This window comes from Moschus berezovskii, chromosome X (genome assembly GCF_049115385.1).
Source record: "Moschus berezovskii isolate FMDL1 chromosome X, NW_MosBer_1.0, whole genome shotgun sequence".
Taxonomy (NCBI): Eukaryota; Metazoa; Chordata; class Mammalia; order Artiodactyla; family Moschidae; genus Moschus; species Moschus berezovskii.
The window spans coordinates 64530372-64546121 of NC_142488.1; the positions used below are offsets into that span (position 1 = coordinate 64530372).

A 15750-nucleotide genomic window follows, 5' to 3' on the forward strand; every position below is an offset into this window, starting at 1 on the left:
TGGGTTGCCATTTCCTTCTCCAGGAGATCTTCCCAACCCAGGGATTGAAGCTGGGAAGTCCAAAAGATCTCTCTCAAGCCACACAATATTTTTTGAAGGGAAGACAAAAAGAAAAGGAAATTAACAGTTATTACAAACTTAAAACAAGCCTCATGCTAGGTACGTAACGATATCTAAATGGAAAAGGAACTAAGACCTCGTGACTAGAGTATTCAATTTTGTTTTTTGTTTATATACCTATTTGTTTCTAGAGAACACCACACTTGCTTTATATCTGGGTTTCTATGTTTAAATAGAAAAAAAGAGGCCAGGGACAGCATTATGAAGATAATAAAGAATATCCTAATGATACAAATCACTCTATAGCTAGAGAATGATAGAGGGCAAGGTAAATTCAGGATAAAGAATTGAGGTGCCCTATTTGAAATTGTGTGTGGTTGTTTTGGGGGATGAGGATAACACTTTTCTAGACTCAGAGCCTGGCAGCTCCCTTTTCATCCTCTTACACTCACATCTCAGAAGTGCTCATCATACTCACAAGGGAGAAGAAGTCCAGGCCAGCTCACTGACTCTTCTATTTATTTTCCCTCTATGGGACTGATACCTGTCTGGGGGCCAATAATCTGAATGGGACCTCAACTGGCCTAATGCTAAGCAACAGGGGCAAACATGAGCCCTACTCCTGCTTCTCTAGTGCCGCTGTGTTGTGTTAGTTGCTCAGTCATGTCTGACTCTTTATGACCCCATGGAGCCTGCCAGGCTCTTCTGTCCATGGAATTCTCAAGGCAAGAACACTGGAGTGGGTTGCCATTCCCTTCTCCAGCTAGTGCCGCAAGGTGTGCTGAATTGGGTTTATGAGAAAATTAAGGTGCCATTTGGTTCATGCCAGCTTACTAGTATTGTCTATGTTGAGTTTTGGGGGGAAAAGCCTAGTTAACAAAGTGTTGCTCTGCATTCCTTTTCCATTATCTTTTGTGTATTTTTCTATCTTGGGGACCTCATGGTGTTGTGCTGCTGTGATCTAGGACAGGATATGCAGGGTATTGTGATTACTGGGTCCTCTGGATATAACACCACCTTGATTACTTCTAACTGAAAAATGACAAAGATTCTCCAGGGACAATATACAAAGGTAGACTAATGGTGGGATGACAAAATCCAGGGAAACACATGTGGTTATCCATTCATTCACTAATAAACATTTACTAAGCACTTCAGTCAGAGAAGGCAATGGCAAGCCACTCCAGTACTCTTGCCTAGAAAATCCCATGGATGGAGGAGCCTGATAGGCTGCAGTCCGTGGGGTCACTCAGGGTCGTACACGACTGAGTGACTTCACTTTCACTTTTCGCTTTCACACATTGGAGAGGGAAATGGCAACCCACTCCAGTGTTCTTGCCTGGAGAATCCCAGGGACAGGGGAGCCTGGTGGGCTTCCGTCAATGGGGTCACACAGAGTCGGACACGACTGAAGTGACTTAGCAGCAGCAGCAGCAGCAAGCACTTCAGTGGATAAGGCCTTATGCTAAAAACTAGGGATTTAGAGATGAATAAGTTAGTGTCTCCCTCAAGGAGCTCACAGTGTAATAAAAGTGTCACATACATAAACTGATTATAAAACAAATTTCAAAGTATATATACATATGTGTGTGTAAATATATATATATATGAACATTATGAGACCCCCCCCAAGAGTGACACCTATCTAGTCTGAAGTTGGTAGAGGGAAGTTTCAGAAAAGATTTCCTGAAGGAGTTGATGTCTAAGCTGAATTTGAAAGAATGAATACGTTATCCAGGAGAAAGAAGGGAATAGGAATGAGGAAATTAATTTTAGGTTGAAGATGGAGAATGATTATAAAACATGAAAACAGAAAAGAGTATGTGTGTGTGTATGTGAGAGAGAGAGCAGTGGTGTGGGGGCAACATATATTTCAATACTGCTGTAGCATGAAATATTTGAACAGTGGCAAAAACAAAAACAAACAACCCCCCACTAGCAACAAAATGAATCTGGAAAGGCAAATAGGGGTTAGATCATCATGGAGAGCATGTGTGTCACTTTAAGGATTTTGCATTTTATCCTTCAGTACTGATTTCCAAATTGCATTCTCCCAAACCCTAGGGTTCTGCAGAGAGCAATGCAGTTGGAAGCAGGAGTAGAGGGGACTAAAGGAGAGGTAAGTGAACCACATTCTGGGGCCCCAGGAATACTTTCAACCCAACAACTCAGCATTTTATGTTTTATCAAATATTTAGAAAATGCTTACTTGGTATCACTTATGTGCTAGATATTGCCATATGCTAGAGATACAAAGATAGATATGATCCTTGGAGAAAATGACATTTGACATTGAGTCTTGCTGGAAGGCTGAATGGGAGTTATTCTGGCAAGCTGAAGGTAAAGGTAAGGAAGAAGTTGTTCCAGACAAAAAATAGCATAGACAAAGACTCATGGGCAACAGAAAATAAGGCAGATCTAGGAATAGTAAAAAGTCATTTACAGCAGGAGCATGGGGTGTAAAAGGACAGTGATGAGAAATGACACTGAAGACAAGGTCAGGGACCAGATCATAAAGTACCTTGTAAGTCTTGTTAAGAAAGCTGAATGGGAAACCCTTGAAGAGTTGTAATCAGGGGAATAATATATTCATATCTCTATCTTAAAAAGAACATATTTGAGTTGCTTAAAGAATAAACTGGTATACTGTAGTTGACCTACACTGAAGACGAGTAGACCACTTAAAAAGTGATGCAAGAAAGAGATGCTGATTACTTAGATTAGGATTGTGACATTGGTACTAGATAAACTTGATGGATTTCTGAATTATTTAGAAGGTAAAGAAATCGAGACTTGTTAACTGACTGAATGTAGGTGAGAGGGGAAGATATTGAGAATGTTATTTGTGTAACTGTGAGAAAAGTGTACCATTTACTGACATATAGGCAAATAGGGAGAAAAGCAGGCATGAATGATGTAGAACTAGGAGGGTGCAACTGATTAATTTTAGAAATTCTGAGTTTAAAGTGCAGAAGTCATTAGCATAGAAAGAGATGAGATGAGTCAAGGAGAATGTATAGAAAAGAAGAAAAAAGGACCTAGAATATAACCTTCAGAAATTTCAACATATAAGAAATGGGCAGATGTAGAAAAACCTGGGGGTGGGAGTAATGGGTTCTTGTCTCATAGCTTATATTTTCTCTATGGTATAGGAGGTGAGGTCATCTACTGAGAGGGGAGAAGTGAGGAGGCAGGAAAAGGGAAAAGGTTAGCAACGAGAGGAGGCTGAGATACAGTAACAAATATTCTGAGTAAAAAGAGCAGTGGCCTATGGACAAAACTCCCAGGAATACCAATAGTTACGGGGCAAGCAGAAGAGGAAGCCCAGAAAAAGAAAGTATAAAATTTAGGTTGAAGGAGATCTAAGAGTGTATTGTCTCACAGAAGACACAGGAGTTAAGAGTCTCAGAAACAAACAAGTGAAACAGAAAGACCCACTAAGAAATGGATTGAAAAATATCTACTGAGTTTGGCAATGACTTAAGCAAAAGCACTTTCAAAGGAATAATAAGCTAGTTGTCCATCACCGACTCCCGGAGTTCACTCAAACTCATGTCCATCGAGTCGGTGATGCCATCCAGCCATCTCATTCTCTGTCGTCCCCGTCTCCTCCCACCCCCAATCACTCCCAGCATCAGACTCTTTTCCAGTGAGTCAACTCGTCGCATGAGGTGGCCAAAGTATTGCAGTTTCAGCTTTAGCATCAGTCCTTCCAATGAACACCCAGGATTGATCTCCTCTAGAATGGACTGGTTGGATCTCCTTGCAGTACAAGGGACTCTCAAGAGTCTTCTCCAGCACCACGGTTCAAAAGCATCAATTCTTCGTCGATCAGCCTTCTTCACAGTTCAACTCTCACATCCATACATGACCACTGGAAAAACCATAGCCTTGACTAGATGGACAGGGAGGCCTGGCATGCTGTGATTCATGGGGTTGCAAAGAGTCGGACACGACTTAGCGACTGAACTGAACTGAACTGAAAGGACATCAGAATGAATGAAATATAAACAAGTGGAAGTTTGGATAAGAAAGGAAGAGTAGGATAACTAGAGGATGATGAATATGTCAATGTACTAAAAATCAGAACCAACAGAGAAGAGTTTGAAGATGACAGGAAAGAGCAGGTTTCTAGGAAGGGTGGGGAAAAGGATAGGATCAACCATCAGAAGGGAGAGTTGGTGCTGAAGAGGAGAAAAAACAACTGCTCTGAGACGAAAGAAAAAGAGGTAAGAATGGGTGAAGATATAAATAAGATTGTGGTTGGGGTATGGGAAATTGACAAAGATCAGAACACTAAGATTATCCAGCATGAAGTAGCAGGCCAAAAATTAGGCTGAAAATAAGCAGGGTTGTTGAGAAAAATGAAAATGCTGACTAATAATAAGAACAAGGACTAACAGGAAGCACTGTGGGCCTAGTTGAGCTGGACTGTGGATTTACAGCACTACTGCTATGCTCACTTGATTTTTTTTTTCCTAGAAAATTTTATCAAGGTAGGTATAAAATCAGAAAATAGAAAATTGATCTAGAGCTATGATTTTCCTATGTGGGTGTAGCAGAAGAATGGTGCACTGGTGATTAAGATATTTAGATGACCAACTGAAAGGTAAGGAAGGACATTATCATAGTTCAGTTGCTAAGTTATGTCCGACTCTTTTGCGACCCATGGACTGTAGCCCATCACGCTCCACCGTCTATGGTATTTCCCACGTAAGAATACTGGAGTCAGTTGCCATTTCCTTCTCCAAGGAATCTTCGTGACCCAGGGATTGAACCTGTGCCTTCTGCATTGGCAGGCAGATTCTTTACCAGTTGAGCCAACAGGGAAGCCAGGGAAGGACAGACTAGGAGAAAATAGACAAAAGTGTAACTGGGGGATGGGGCGGGGAGAGAAAACTGAAACATTATGTAATTATGACTAGAGATTGGGACTTTTGGCAATGGAATATCTGAGGTAAAATAATTCTAAAGTTTGGTCCTCAAAGTGAGTAGAGTAGTGGTAGAGGGAAAGGTCACTAGGGTTATGGATATCCAAGAATTCTGAGGCTAAAATATTAGATGGCACTTATTCTGATGTTGAAATCTATCACTATGGCAGGAACTGAGGAAGAAGAGGAGGCTTTAAACCAAGTCTCAAAGTCTTGAATGAATGAACGAGAGTAACCAGGAGACTAATATAGCCAGATGGCACAAGCTTCAAAGGGGAGCAAGCTTTCTCACGGAAGGAGAGTAATGGTCTTTTATATAATGTTCATTATGTACTAAATACCTCAGAGTTATCGCAGGTTTGGTTCCAGACCACTGTAATAAAGTGAATATCATGATAAAGCAAGTCACACAAATTTTTAGCTTCCCAGTCTATATATAAAAGTTATGCTTATACAAAACAAACTTATGGTTACCAAAAGGGATGACAGGGTGGAGGGGGAGACAAACTATTAGGAGTATGAGATTAATATATACACATTACTATATATGAAATAGGTAAACAAGGGAACTACACTCAATATCTTATAGCAACCTATAATGGAAAAGAATCTGAAAAAGAATATATCTGTATGTGTGTGTGTGTGTGTGTGTATATATATATATACCTACATACAACTGAATCACTTTGCTGTACACTTGAAACTAACATTGCAAATTAACTATACCTCAATTTAAAAAGTTATGTTTACACTATGCTTTAATTTATTATGTGCAACAGTACTGTATCTAAAAACACAATGTGAATGCCTCAATTAAAAATACTTTATTATTATTAAAAATGCTAACCATCATCTGAGCCTTCAACAAGTCATAGTAGTAACATCAAAGATCACGGATCCTAGATTGCTATAACAAATACAGTAATAATGAAAAGCTTGAAGTTTTGCTAGAATTATAAAAAGTGAAAGACACATGAAGAGAGCAAAGGCTCTTGGAAAAAAATGGTACCAATAGAGTTGCTTTCCACAAGGTTGCCATAGACCTTCAATTTGGAAAAAAAAAAAAAAAACAACACAGAATCTGCAAAGCACAATAAACTGAAGCACAATAAAATGAAGTATGCATATACATTGATAAGCAAAGACTACCTTTATGACCACATAGGATGCCAAGGATAAGAAGGTTTAGAAAATAAAAAGGATTATTTTTCTATACAGAATCAATTCCAATGGAGGTTGGGACTGCAATGGAGACAAATTGGAGGAGCTTCACAGGAGGCTGTGCTGCTGTGCTGTACTAAATGACTTCAGTCGTGTCTGACTCTTTGCAACCGCATGGCCTGTAGCCTGCAAGGCTCCTCTCTCCATGGGATTTTCCAGGCAAGAATACTGAGGTGGGTTGCCATTTCCTCCTCCAGGCGATCTTCCCAACCCAGGGATCAAACCAGTGTCTCCTGCATTAGCTGGCGAATTCTTTACCACTGAGCCACCTGGGAAACCCTTCACAGGAAGACCTAGTATTATACTGGACAGTGTTTTGGGGGAGTCAAAAGTCATCTGGAGTTTTCTACCCTAGGAGACTAACATAATAGTGATATCATTGAGAGAGTTGGGAGAGGTAAAAGGATGGAAAGGAGACAAAAAAGGTCAGTTTTGCATTTAAAGCATAAGCTATAAAGATCCTTTATATATATTAGGGCTAGAATTCTTAACATGTTTATAGAACTTATCCCAGTGTTTTGCATAAGGTAGATAACCTCAAAATTTAAGTTAATTGCTGCTGCTGCTGCTAAGTCACTTCAGTCATGTCCGACTCTGTGTGGCCCCATAGACAGCAGCCCACCAGGTTCCACCGCCCCTGGGATTCTCCAGGCAAGAACACTGGAGTGGGTTGCCATTTCCTTCTCCAATGCATGAAAGTGAAAAGTGAAAGTTAATTGCTAGGAGCAAAAATAAAACAACATTAAGGCTTTGAACATTCTCTAAAGAGGTAATAGTTGGAGCCATTAAATAAATTTATTATGAAGGAGGCAGCCGTAGTGAACACATGCAGGGTGTAAATATGGAAATAACAAGTGTACAAGACTAAGTATACAACCATTAGGAGGATATGAGAAGAAAGAAATAGCAGAAAAAGCATAGAAGGAATACTTAGAACAAAAACAGAGATAATCAGGAGCCGATAATATATCATGGTGGAAAGAAATGAGTTTCCAGAAATAAGAAGTGGTTAAGAGTATCAAATAACATCCTTTATTAAATGTTTGCTCATAAGTAAGATTAATAGCAATCTTGAAACCAAACAGAACCAAGTTTATACTATACATTATTAAGCCTAACAAAATACTTCACAAAGAATAAAGTCATCATTTACTGGCCCAAATCAGACCTTTAATATAAAGTTTTTCGATGCTGGGAATAAGAATACATACCTTGAACCACAACATCTGGTTTTGGTACAGTAGAAAACCTACGATTTAGGGGATCAATTTCTCCAGGAGCTAAAAATCCCTAAAGAAAATCCATAAAAAAGATAGATTATTATATCTCCAAAGAAAGCTAATATTGGAGGAGAAACAACATTCCAGTGCCAGAACTGCATACCATAACATGTGAGAGGCAAGTATGGAAACAAAGCAAATACCTGTACTGTATGAAAATGTTTGAACTCCTGAATTCACATCCAAATTAAATTTTGTCTGGAGTTAATTTCTAGTGGCTGCCACAAATTCTTTTTTGGAAATAGATGGCGTATAAAAGATAAACAGAAAGTTTTCTAGTTATGCCTTCATTTTCTCTGCATGCACATGATTATAAAATCAGATCATAATGCTTATAATCAATAATTTAAGTCATCAGTCCTGTTGCTTTCACATTTACTCAAATGCACACTATGCTTTCTTTTCAGCAGATATCTTTTGACTTGACTTCAGTCTCTGTCTTTGATGAAATGGGACGAACTCATCCACTTAGCCCTTAAGAATACCATTCATCTCATTTTTTAATAGCATTTAGTTTATTCTGATTGAATGAGAAAGTCACCAAGTAAAGATTTTAAACAAATCATTCTGTCCATTATTGATACATTTATAATAATGTCAACCAAAGATAAACCTTTATGCTGTACACCTGAAACTCACAGTGATCTATGTCAATTATACCTCAAACCTGTGACAAACAAAACAAAAACAGCTGTAGAAAATAAACAAGTTACTTATAAACAAGTCAAAGAGTCTGGCTCAGAAAGGAAAGCTTAGTCCCACCCTAGATCCTCTAGGACAGTGGTCCCCAACCTTTTTGGTACCAGGGATTGGTTTCATGGAAGACAGTTTTTCTATAGATGGGGGTGAGGGGCATGGTTTTAGGATGACTCAAACGCATTACATTTATTGGGGCTTCCCTTGTGGCTCAGCTTGTTAAGAATCTGCCTGTGATGTGGGAAACCTGGGTTAGATCCCTGGGTTGGGAAGATTCCCCTGGAGAAGGGAAAGGCTACCCACTCCAGTATTCTGTCCTGGAGAATTTCATGGACTATATAGTCCATGGGGTTGCAAAGAGTCGGACACGACTTTCACTTATTTCTATTAGTATTACGTCAGTTTCACCTCAGATCATCAGGCATTAGATCCTGGAGGTTCAGGATCCCAGTTCTAGGATTATAATCCTATAATGCCTGGGTTATAGCTTATTTGATAACCTATAATGGGGAAGTAGATTTTTCAACAAATCTGGAAAACTCTGAGAAAGGGAAAGCTTCTTATGACTCAAAATGTCACAAATAAGCTGAACATAAAGTAAATTCCTAAGTGCTTCATTGAGAACTGTATCAGCAGAGTTTAATGTAAAGAACTTATAAAGGGCCCCTTATCAACAAACAAACAAAACACTATGATGTTCATAAACACTTGTCATGGTACCTAAAATTATCTCATCAGTTTATTCAATTAAAGAATGAAACATTATGTTGCTTGGAAAAGTTAGCACTTAACTCCATTGTAAGTCATTACTGAAAAAAATTGAAAGTGTTAGTCGCTCAGTCGCATCTGACTTTTTGTGACCCCATGGACTATAGCCCACCAGGCTTCTCTGTCCATGTAATGCTGCAGGCAAGAATACTCGAGTGGGTAGCCATTCCCTTCTCCAGGGGATCTTTGTAACCCAGGGATTTCCGGGTCTCCTGCATTGCAGGCAGATTCTTTACCATCTGAGCCACCAGAGATAAATCATTACTATCCAAGCACAATTACATTCACAGTCACCAGACAAGGCACCAGGGGGCGTTTCCAGCCTGATCTCAGAGCAACTTCAAGTACACTACCAGGGTAGGAAGCCCTGGGCAAGCATGAGGGACATGGTTACCAGGGGGAAAGATTTTTGCCAAGGATTGGCCATGTTCCCACTCTAAGGAACTGGAGGAAATTTTGTAATTAAGGCAGAATACAAAAGGCTACTCACAAATATTGTTGTTGTTTAGTCCCTGAGGCGTGTCTGACTCTTTTGCAACCCATGGATTGTAGCCTGCCAGTCTCCTCTGTCCATGGGTTTTCCCAGGCAAGAATACTGGAGTGGGTTGTCACTTCCTTCTCCAGGGGACCTTCTTGACCCAGGAATTGAACCTGGGTCTCCTGCACTGGCAGGCAGATTCTTATGACTGAACCACCAGGGAAACTAGTACTCACAAATGACCTACTGACAAATCTGTTTGTTATGGTGACTGAAGTAGAAAAGTAGAAGAGCCTTGAAGTTTCCCCTTACCTCTGCCATCAAACTTCCTAAAATGTATAGAGACTGTCCCCACATATGAGGCAGTTTGCCCATGGGGACTCGGTCCACAGTGTGAGGATTTTGATATTCTTCATCAACCTAAATTAAAAAAGATAACAAGATAAAGAAAAAGAAGGTTTAAGATACTATACAACAAAAAGAGTGAGTCTGGACTGTGATTCACATTCTATAAAAGTGTCACATATGCAATACACTACAAAGTTAAGCACTATGATAGCAGTCTAGGACAGTACTTCTCTAACTGTATGCACCACCTGAGGATCTGGTCCAAAGGCAGATTCTGACTGAGTAGATGTGGGGAAAGGCCTGAAATCTGCGTTTATAACAAGCTCTCAGGTGATGCTGCTGATGTTTCTAGGAGCTTAGTCCATTCAACCCCACTAGCATGGAAGACGGCATCTCTCCCCCAGCTAATGCTCTGCAATGGGAGACAAGGAACGATGGTAATCCCAACTGGCATTTTGAGAAAATGGAGACATACTTCATTTTCCAAGCCTGATCTACTCAATTAATCACAGATGACAACATCACAGCAGAACATATCAAATATTGAGAGTTCACACAGAACTTCCCTCTAGTTTAGCCTACCGATCTCCATGACATTCTCAACTTTAAAGTTTGATTTAAAAAAATTAATCTCTGTATAATTTATTTTATTTAAAAAATTGAGATATAGCTGACATACAAAAAGGCCATATGTATTTAGCATATGCATCTTGATGAGTCTGAGGATAAATATACACCTATGAAACTACCATTGAAAGGTTTGGTCTTGCCCTTATCTCACTGAGCAACAGTGCCATAACCAAGCCTGCTTTAAAACTTTATTTTCAAAGGAATAAAATAATATTTTTATTGTCCTATACCTAAAGACAGACTCTAGAACATTAAATCAAAAGATTAAAATTCATTTGAGTCAGACAAGGCAGTCCTTTTGAGGTACTGCTCCTCTTCTCCCAGCTGCATATTAGGGCACTGTCCAGCTCACCTTGTCAGGAGGAACACTGTACAACTCTGGCAGAAGTGGGACTCCATTTTTGCCCTTGATGAGGACTGCTTCAAGAGCCTCTCTGTATTCTTGAACCTGTAGACAAAAGAAAAGGAGAGCAAAGTTTATAAAGAATTACCTTTGGGGTGCTAAAGGAGGGTTGTAGCCAAAGAAGGTTCTGTTGTAAAGGAATGTATTTTCCTAGAGAAAGGGAGAAGAAAGAGAAGTAGCATTTACTAAATGCTTATTAGAGGTCAGATATTATGCTAGGAGTTTTGCATATGTTAATGGATTTAATAACTATCCAGGTGTGTGTAATTAAAGCCTATTTACAGGGAAATTAAGGCTCAAGGAAGTTATGAGCTTGTGGAAGATGACACAGCCAGTACAAGGTTGAGTCCAGATTTGAGCCCAAGTCAACCTGCCTCCATGGGTCTACTTTTATCCACTATGTACTAACCTAGGAAATGGCAACCCACTCCAGTGTTCTTGCCTGGAGAATCCCAGGGACAGCGGAGCCTGGTCAGCTGCCGTCTGTGGGGTCGCACAGAGTCGGACACGACTGAAGTGACTTAGCAGCAGCAGCAGCAGCAAGTACAGCTTATTGACTGTACATGTAATTGCTTTTAAAACTGTATCGTCCCTGCCAAATTAAGTTTCTATTATGATCAAGTTTATATTTTTTGCTTAACAATTTGCTGTAGATTAGTAATACATAAAAAGTAAAAAAACCACTATAATTTATGGTGGAAAAAATATACAGTCAGTTCTGCTGTAATAGTTGTTTTGAAAGCACAAATGTGTTCCAATACATTTGATATATTAGAGAATGATTTGAGTGTAACATAAATTTCATATCTACTTATGCACAATTTCAACCTGAGAATGCACTCAGCTGAAAGGAGTCTTGTAAGAATACACAACACACACACACACACACATGTACACACCTCAGGAGAACCGTGAAACACAATCCACATGTGGTGTTACAACTTTCCTTCCAATTCTAAGTAACTCTCCTTCTACAACTCTCCAGCTGCTCTCTTATGCTCACTTTGGCTACATGGCTCTTTGCCTTTCCTTCTACTTAATTTCCCCCTCTATGCCATCCTCAGCCTATTTTTATTCTTCTTCTCTGCTTAATATTCTTTTTTTCCCTCTTATGCTATCTCTTGGGCTTCCCTCATTGCTCAGTTGGTAAAGAATCCGCCTGCAATGCAGGAGACCCCGGTTCGATTCCTGGGTCGGGAAGATCCCCTGGAAAAGGGATAGGCTACCCACTCCAGTATTCTTGGGCTTCCCTGGTGGCTCAGCTGGTAAAGAATCTGCCTGCAATACGGGAGACCTGGGTTTGATCCCTTGGTTGGGAAGGTCCCCTGGAGAAAGGAAAGGCTACCCATTCCAGTATTCTGGCCTGGAGAATTCCATGGACTATACAGACACAACTGTGCGACTTTCACTTTCATGCTATCTCTATTTTCTTCTCTTCATCTGGCACATGGAGTGGCAAGTATGGGAGCCCTGTGAGGTGCACATATTCACAAGCAAACTTCAGCTGTTTTTCAAGTACAAGGGGTATATCTTTGTGGTATCTATGTATTTCTTAAACATTTAACATGTATAAAGCTGTGGTACTGCTTTTTCAGTTATGAGAAAAACAAACACTAAAAATTATATTTGAAATATGAATCAAGTTAATCCAAAATTTTAATAATAATATTAAATTTAATAAATATTTTAATAGTAGCATATTTTATATGCATGATCTCTAATTTAACATTTCCGTCTTGTTGAACATTTAAATTATCACCAGACTTAATCTGTATGAATGTAATAGTAATGAGCAGAATTGTATGTAAATGTATGCTACTTGCAAAATAATTTTCTCAGAATATAATTTTTGAAAGAGGAATGAATGAATGCTTTAAAGCCATTAATGTCTATTTGTGGTACTGTTTTTATTAGGTTCCTATCATTCTGTATATATTTCTGAGAAACTTTTAAAGTGTTCCCAAACCACATTTTCCCACAAGCCTGATAGTTTTTACTTCTCGAATATGCAGGGCATGGTAATTTTTAGGTAACATATGTGTCTCATTATAGCCAAACTGACTGTACCTTGCACTTATCACGTCTTTATCTTTGGAATTCAAAGAATTTTAGTGCTATACACTTCTTCAATGAAGAGAGAAAAATTATTCTTGTCATATGTACAGGCATATCTTGTTTTATTATACTTTATTGTGCTTCACAGATACTGCATTTTTTTTGTTGTGTTTATTTTTACAAACTGAAGGTTTGTAGCAACCCTGCATTGTGCAAGTCTACTGGCACCATTTTTTCAACAGCATTTGATCATATTGTGTCTCTGTGTCATGTTTTTGGGAATTCTCACAGTATGTCAAAACATGTAAAAGCAAAAGATTATGACCTATGGAAGATTCAGATGATGCTTATTATTTTTCAGCAATAAACTATTTCTAATTAAGGTATATACATTGTTTTTTCTTTTAGCCATAAAATGCTATTATACACTTAATAGAATGTAGGATAAACATAACTTTTATAAGTACTGGAAAACAAAAAAATTTCATATTACTTGCTTTATTGAGATATTTGCAATCTTTATGCTGGTCTGGAACTGAACCTGCAAATCTCTGAGGTATACCTGCACAGAGAAACTAAAGAAGTCAATGACAGTACTTGGGTTACTCAGTGGTCAGTAGCAAAGTTGGGAAAAGAAAATAATAAAAAATAATACAGGTCTTCCAACTCTTTTCTTCCTCCAAAGAGTTTAAAAAACTTAAATGTGCTTTATACTCAGTTGGCACATTTAACAAATAAATCTTTCTTTGAGCAAGCACAGTTTTTGATAAGTAATTTTGTGGAATTTGAGAAGGACTGAAAAAAATGGTAGAATCAAGATAGGGTGGTCAAGATAAGGCAGGTATTTCTATTATTGTTTTTCTTGCTCAAAAAAATATACTCTGTAATTTACTAAAGCTTAGAGAAATAACCCTTTGTGCCCCTGAAACTTTGGTGTAACTCTATTATTTAAACTCACATTGGCAGTTGCAGACTGCTATTGGCCAAAACATTCAAACTACACAAAGCTGTATTTTATGTAGCTGAGTAAAATGAATTCCAAATGTGTTGTTTTTACATCCAAGTTTAGAATACAGCCAATTTGCAGAATGCCTGACATTAAACTTACTTGATTAAATTGTCCAGTCTCACTGTTTTCCAACAATGGTTTCTGAACTACTTTATTTGTGTAGCTAAAAAAGCAATGATGACTGTATTTTGAGGGGTGAGGACAGGGTATAGCTGGGTTGTTGTTTGGGTTTTTTTTGTTTTGTTTGCTAAAGTGCATTACATTTGTTGCACACTTTATTTCTAGTATTATTACATCAGCTTTATCTCGGCTCATCAGGCATTGGATCCTGGAGGTCAGGGATGCCTGTGAAGACAACTTTGTGTCCTCCCTATTAGGAAGACTTCCATTTGGGCATAAGGTCAGCACAGTCATTAACTGAAAGAGGAAGACATAATAACAATCTGCTGAAAAGCTCTTTCCCCAGCGCATTACCTGTTCTGCATTGCCACTAAAGACTCCATCAAGGATAAAGTATGTCCAGAACAATGGCCATTCACACTCAATGTTTTCAAATAACTTCAGCTCAGCTGGTTCATAGTACAGACGACTGGGATCCTAGTAAAGACAATAAACAAAGTCTGTCTTATTACTCCAAGATCAGACTATATCTTTAGTTCAGAGGTATTACAACACAGCCTTTCATCACTAACAGTTTGTTTCAGAGAAGGCAGCTCACATACACACTCTCCTCCTTTAGCAAATACTAGTGGCTCAGACCGGAGAAGGCAATGGCACCCCACTCCAGTACTCTTGCCTGGAAAATTCCATGGATGGAGGAGCCTGGTAGGCTGCAGTCCATGGGGTCGCTAAGAGTCGGACACGACTGAGTGAATTCCCTTTCACTTTTCACTTTCATGCATTGGAGAAAGAAATGGCAACCCACTCCAGCGTTCTTGCCTGGAGAATCCCAGGGACGGGGGAGCCTGGTGGGCTGCCGTCTATGTGGTCGCACAGAGTCGGACACGACTGGAGCAACTTAGCAGCAGCAGCAGTGGCTCAGACAGTAGAGTCCATCTGCAATGTAAGAGACCTGGCTTCCATCCCTGGGTTGGGAAGATCTCCTGGAAAAGGGAATGGCTAGCCAATCCAGTATTTTTGCTTGGAGAATTCCATGGACAGAAGAGCCTGGAAGCCTACAGTTCATGGGGTCACAAAGAGTTGCACACGACTGAGCGACCAAGACTTTGGCATGTGATTCTAACTAGTAGAACTAGGATAAAAATGATACTACAGGCAGATGTATGAGGAAGTGAGACTAATTAGTAATAACCTTGACATTGGTTTTGTATTTGTTAACTTTGAGGTAATAGCAGAACATACAAATAAAAATGTTTAGAAGGACAGCAAGAGATGAGGGTTTGGGAATCATCCTTGAAGAGGTGACATATGAAACACAAGTTACACCTGTTCAATTCAGTTCAGTTCAGTCGCTCAGTTGTGTCCGACTCTTTGCAACCCCATGAATCACTGCACGCCAGGCCTCCCCGTCCATCACCAACTCCTGGAGTTCACGCAAACTCATGTCCACAGAGTCGGTGATGCCATCCAGCCATCTCATTCTCTGTCGTCCCCTTCTCCTCCCGCCCCCAACCTTTCCCAGCATCAAAGTCTTTTCCAGTGAGTCAACTCGTCACATGAGGTGGCCAAAGTATTGCAGTTTCAGCTTTAGCATCAGTCCTTCCAATGAACACCCAGGATTGATCTCCTTTAGAATGGACTGGTTGGATCTCCTTGCAGTCCAAGGGACTCTCAAGAGTCTTCTCCAACACCACAGTTCAAAGGCATCGATTCTTCGGTGATCAGCTTGCTTCACAGTCCAACTCTCACAT

At 39.5% G+C, this 15750-nt stretch overlaps 1 protein-coding gene across 5 annotated transcripts in view; it reads right to left on the reverse strand.

The window, feature by feature from the left end:
* Nucleotides 1-15750, reverse strand: part of PHKA1 (phosphorylase kinase regulatory subunit alpha 1) — a 167226-nt gene that overhangs the window by 107052 nt on the left and 44424 nt on the right. For all 5 annotated transcript variants that reach the window (XM_055393889.1, XM_055393888.2, XM_055393887.2 and 2 more), the window contains exons 10-13: nt 14354-14476; nt 10765-10860; nt 9747-9854; nt 7424-7502 (exon numbers count right to left, since the gene is read on the reverse strand). In XM_055393889.1, the coding sequence (XP_055249864.1) occupies nt 7424-7502; nt 9747-9854; nt 10765-10860; nt 14354-14476 (406 nt within the window). The remainder of the gene's footprint in view (nt 1-7423; nt 7503-9746; nt 9855-10764; nt 10861-14353; nt 14477-15750) is intronic.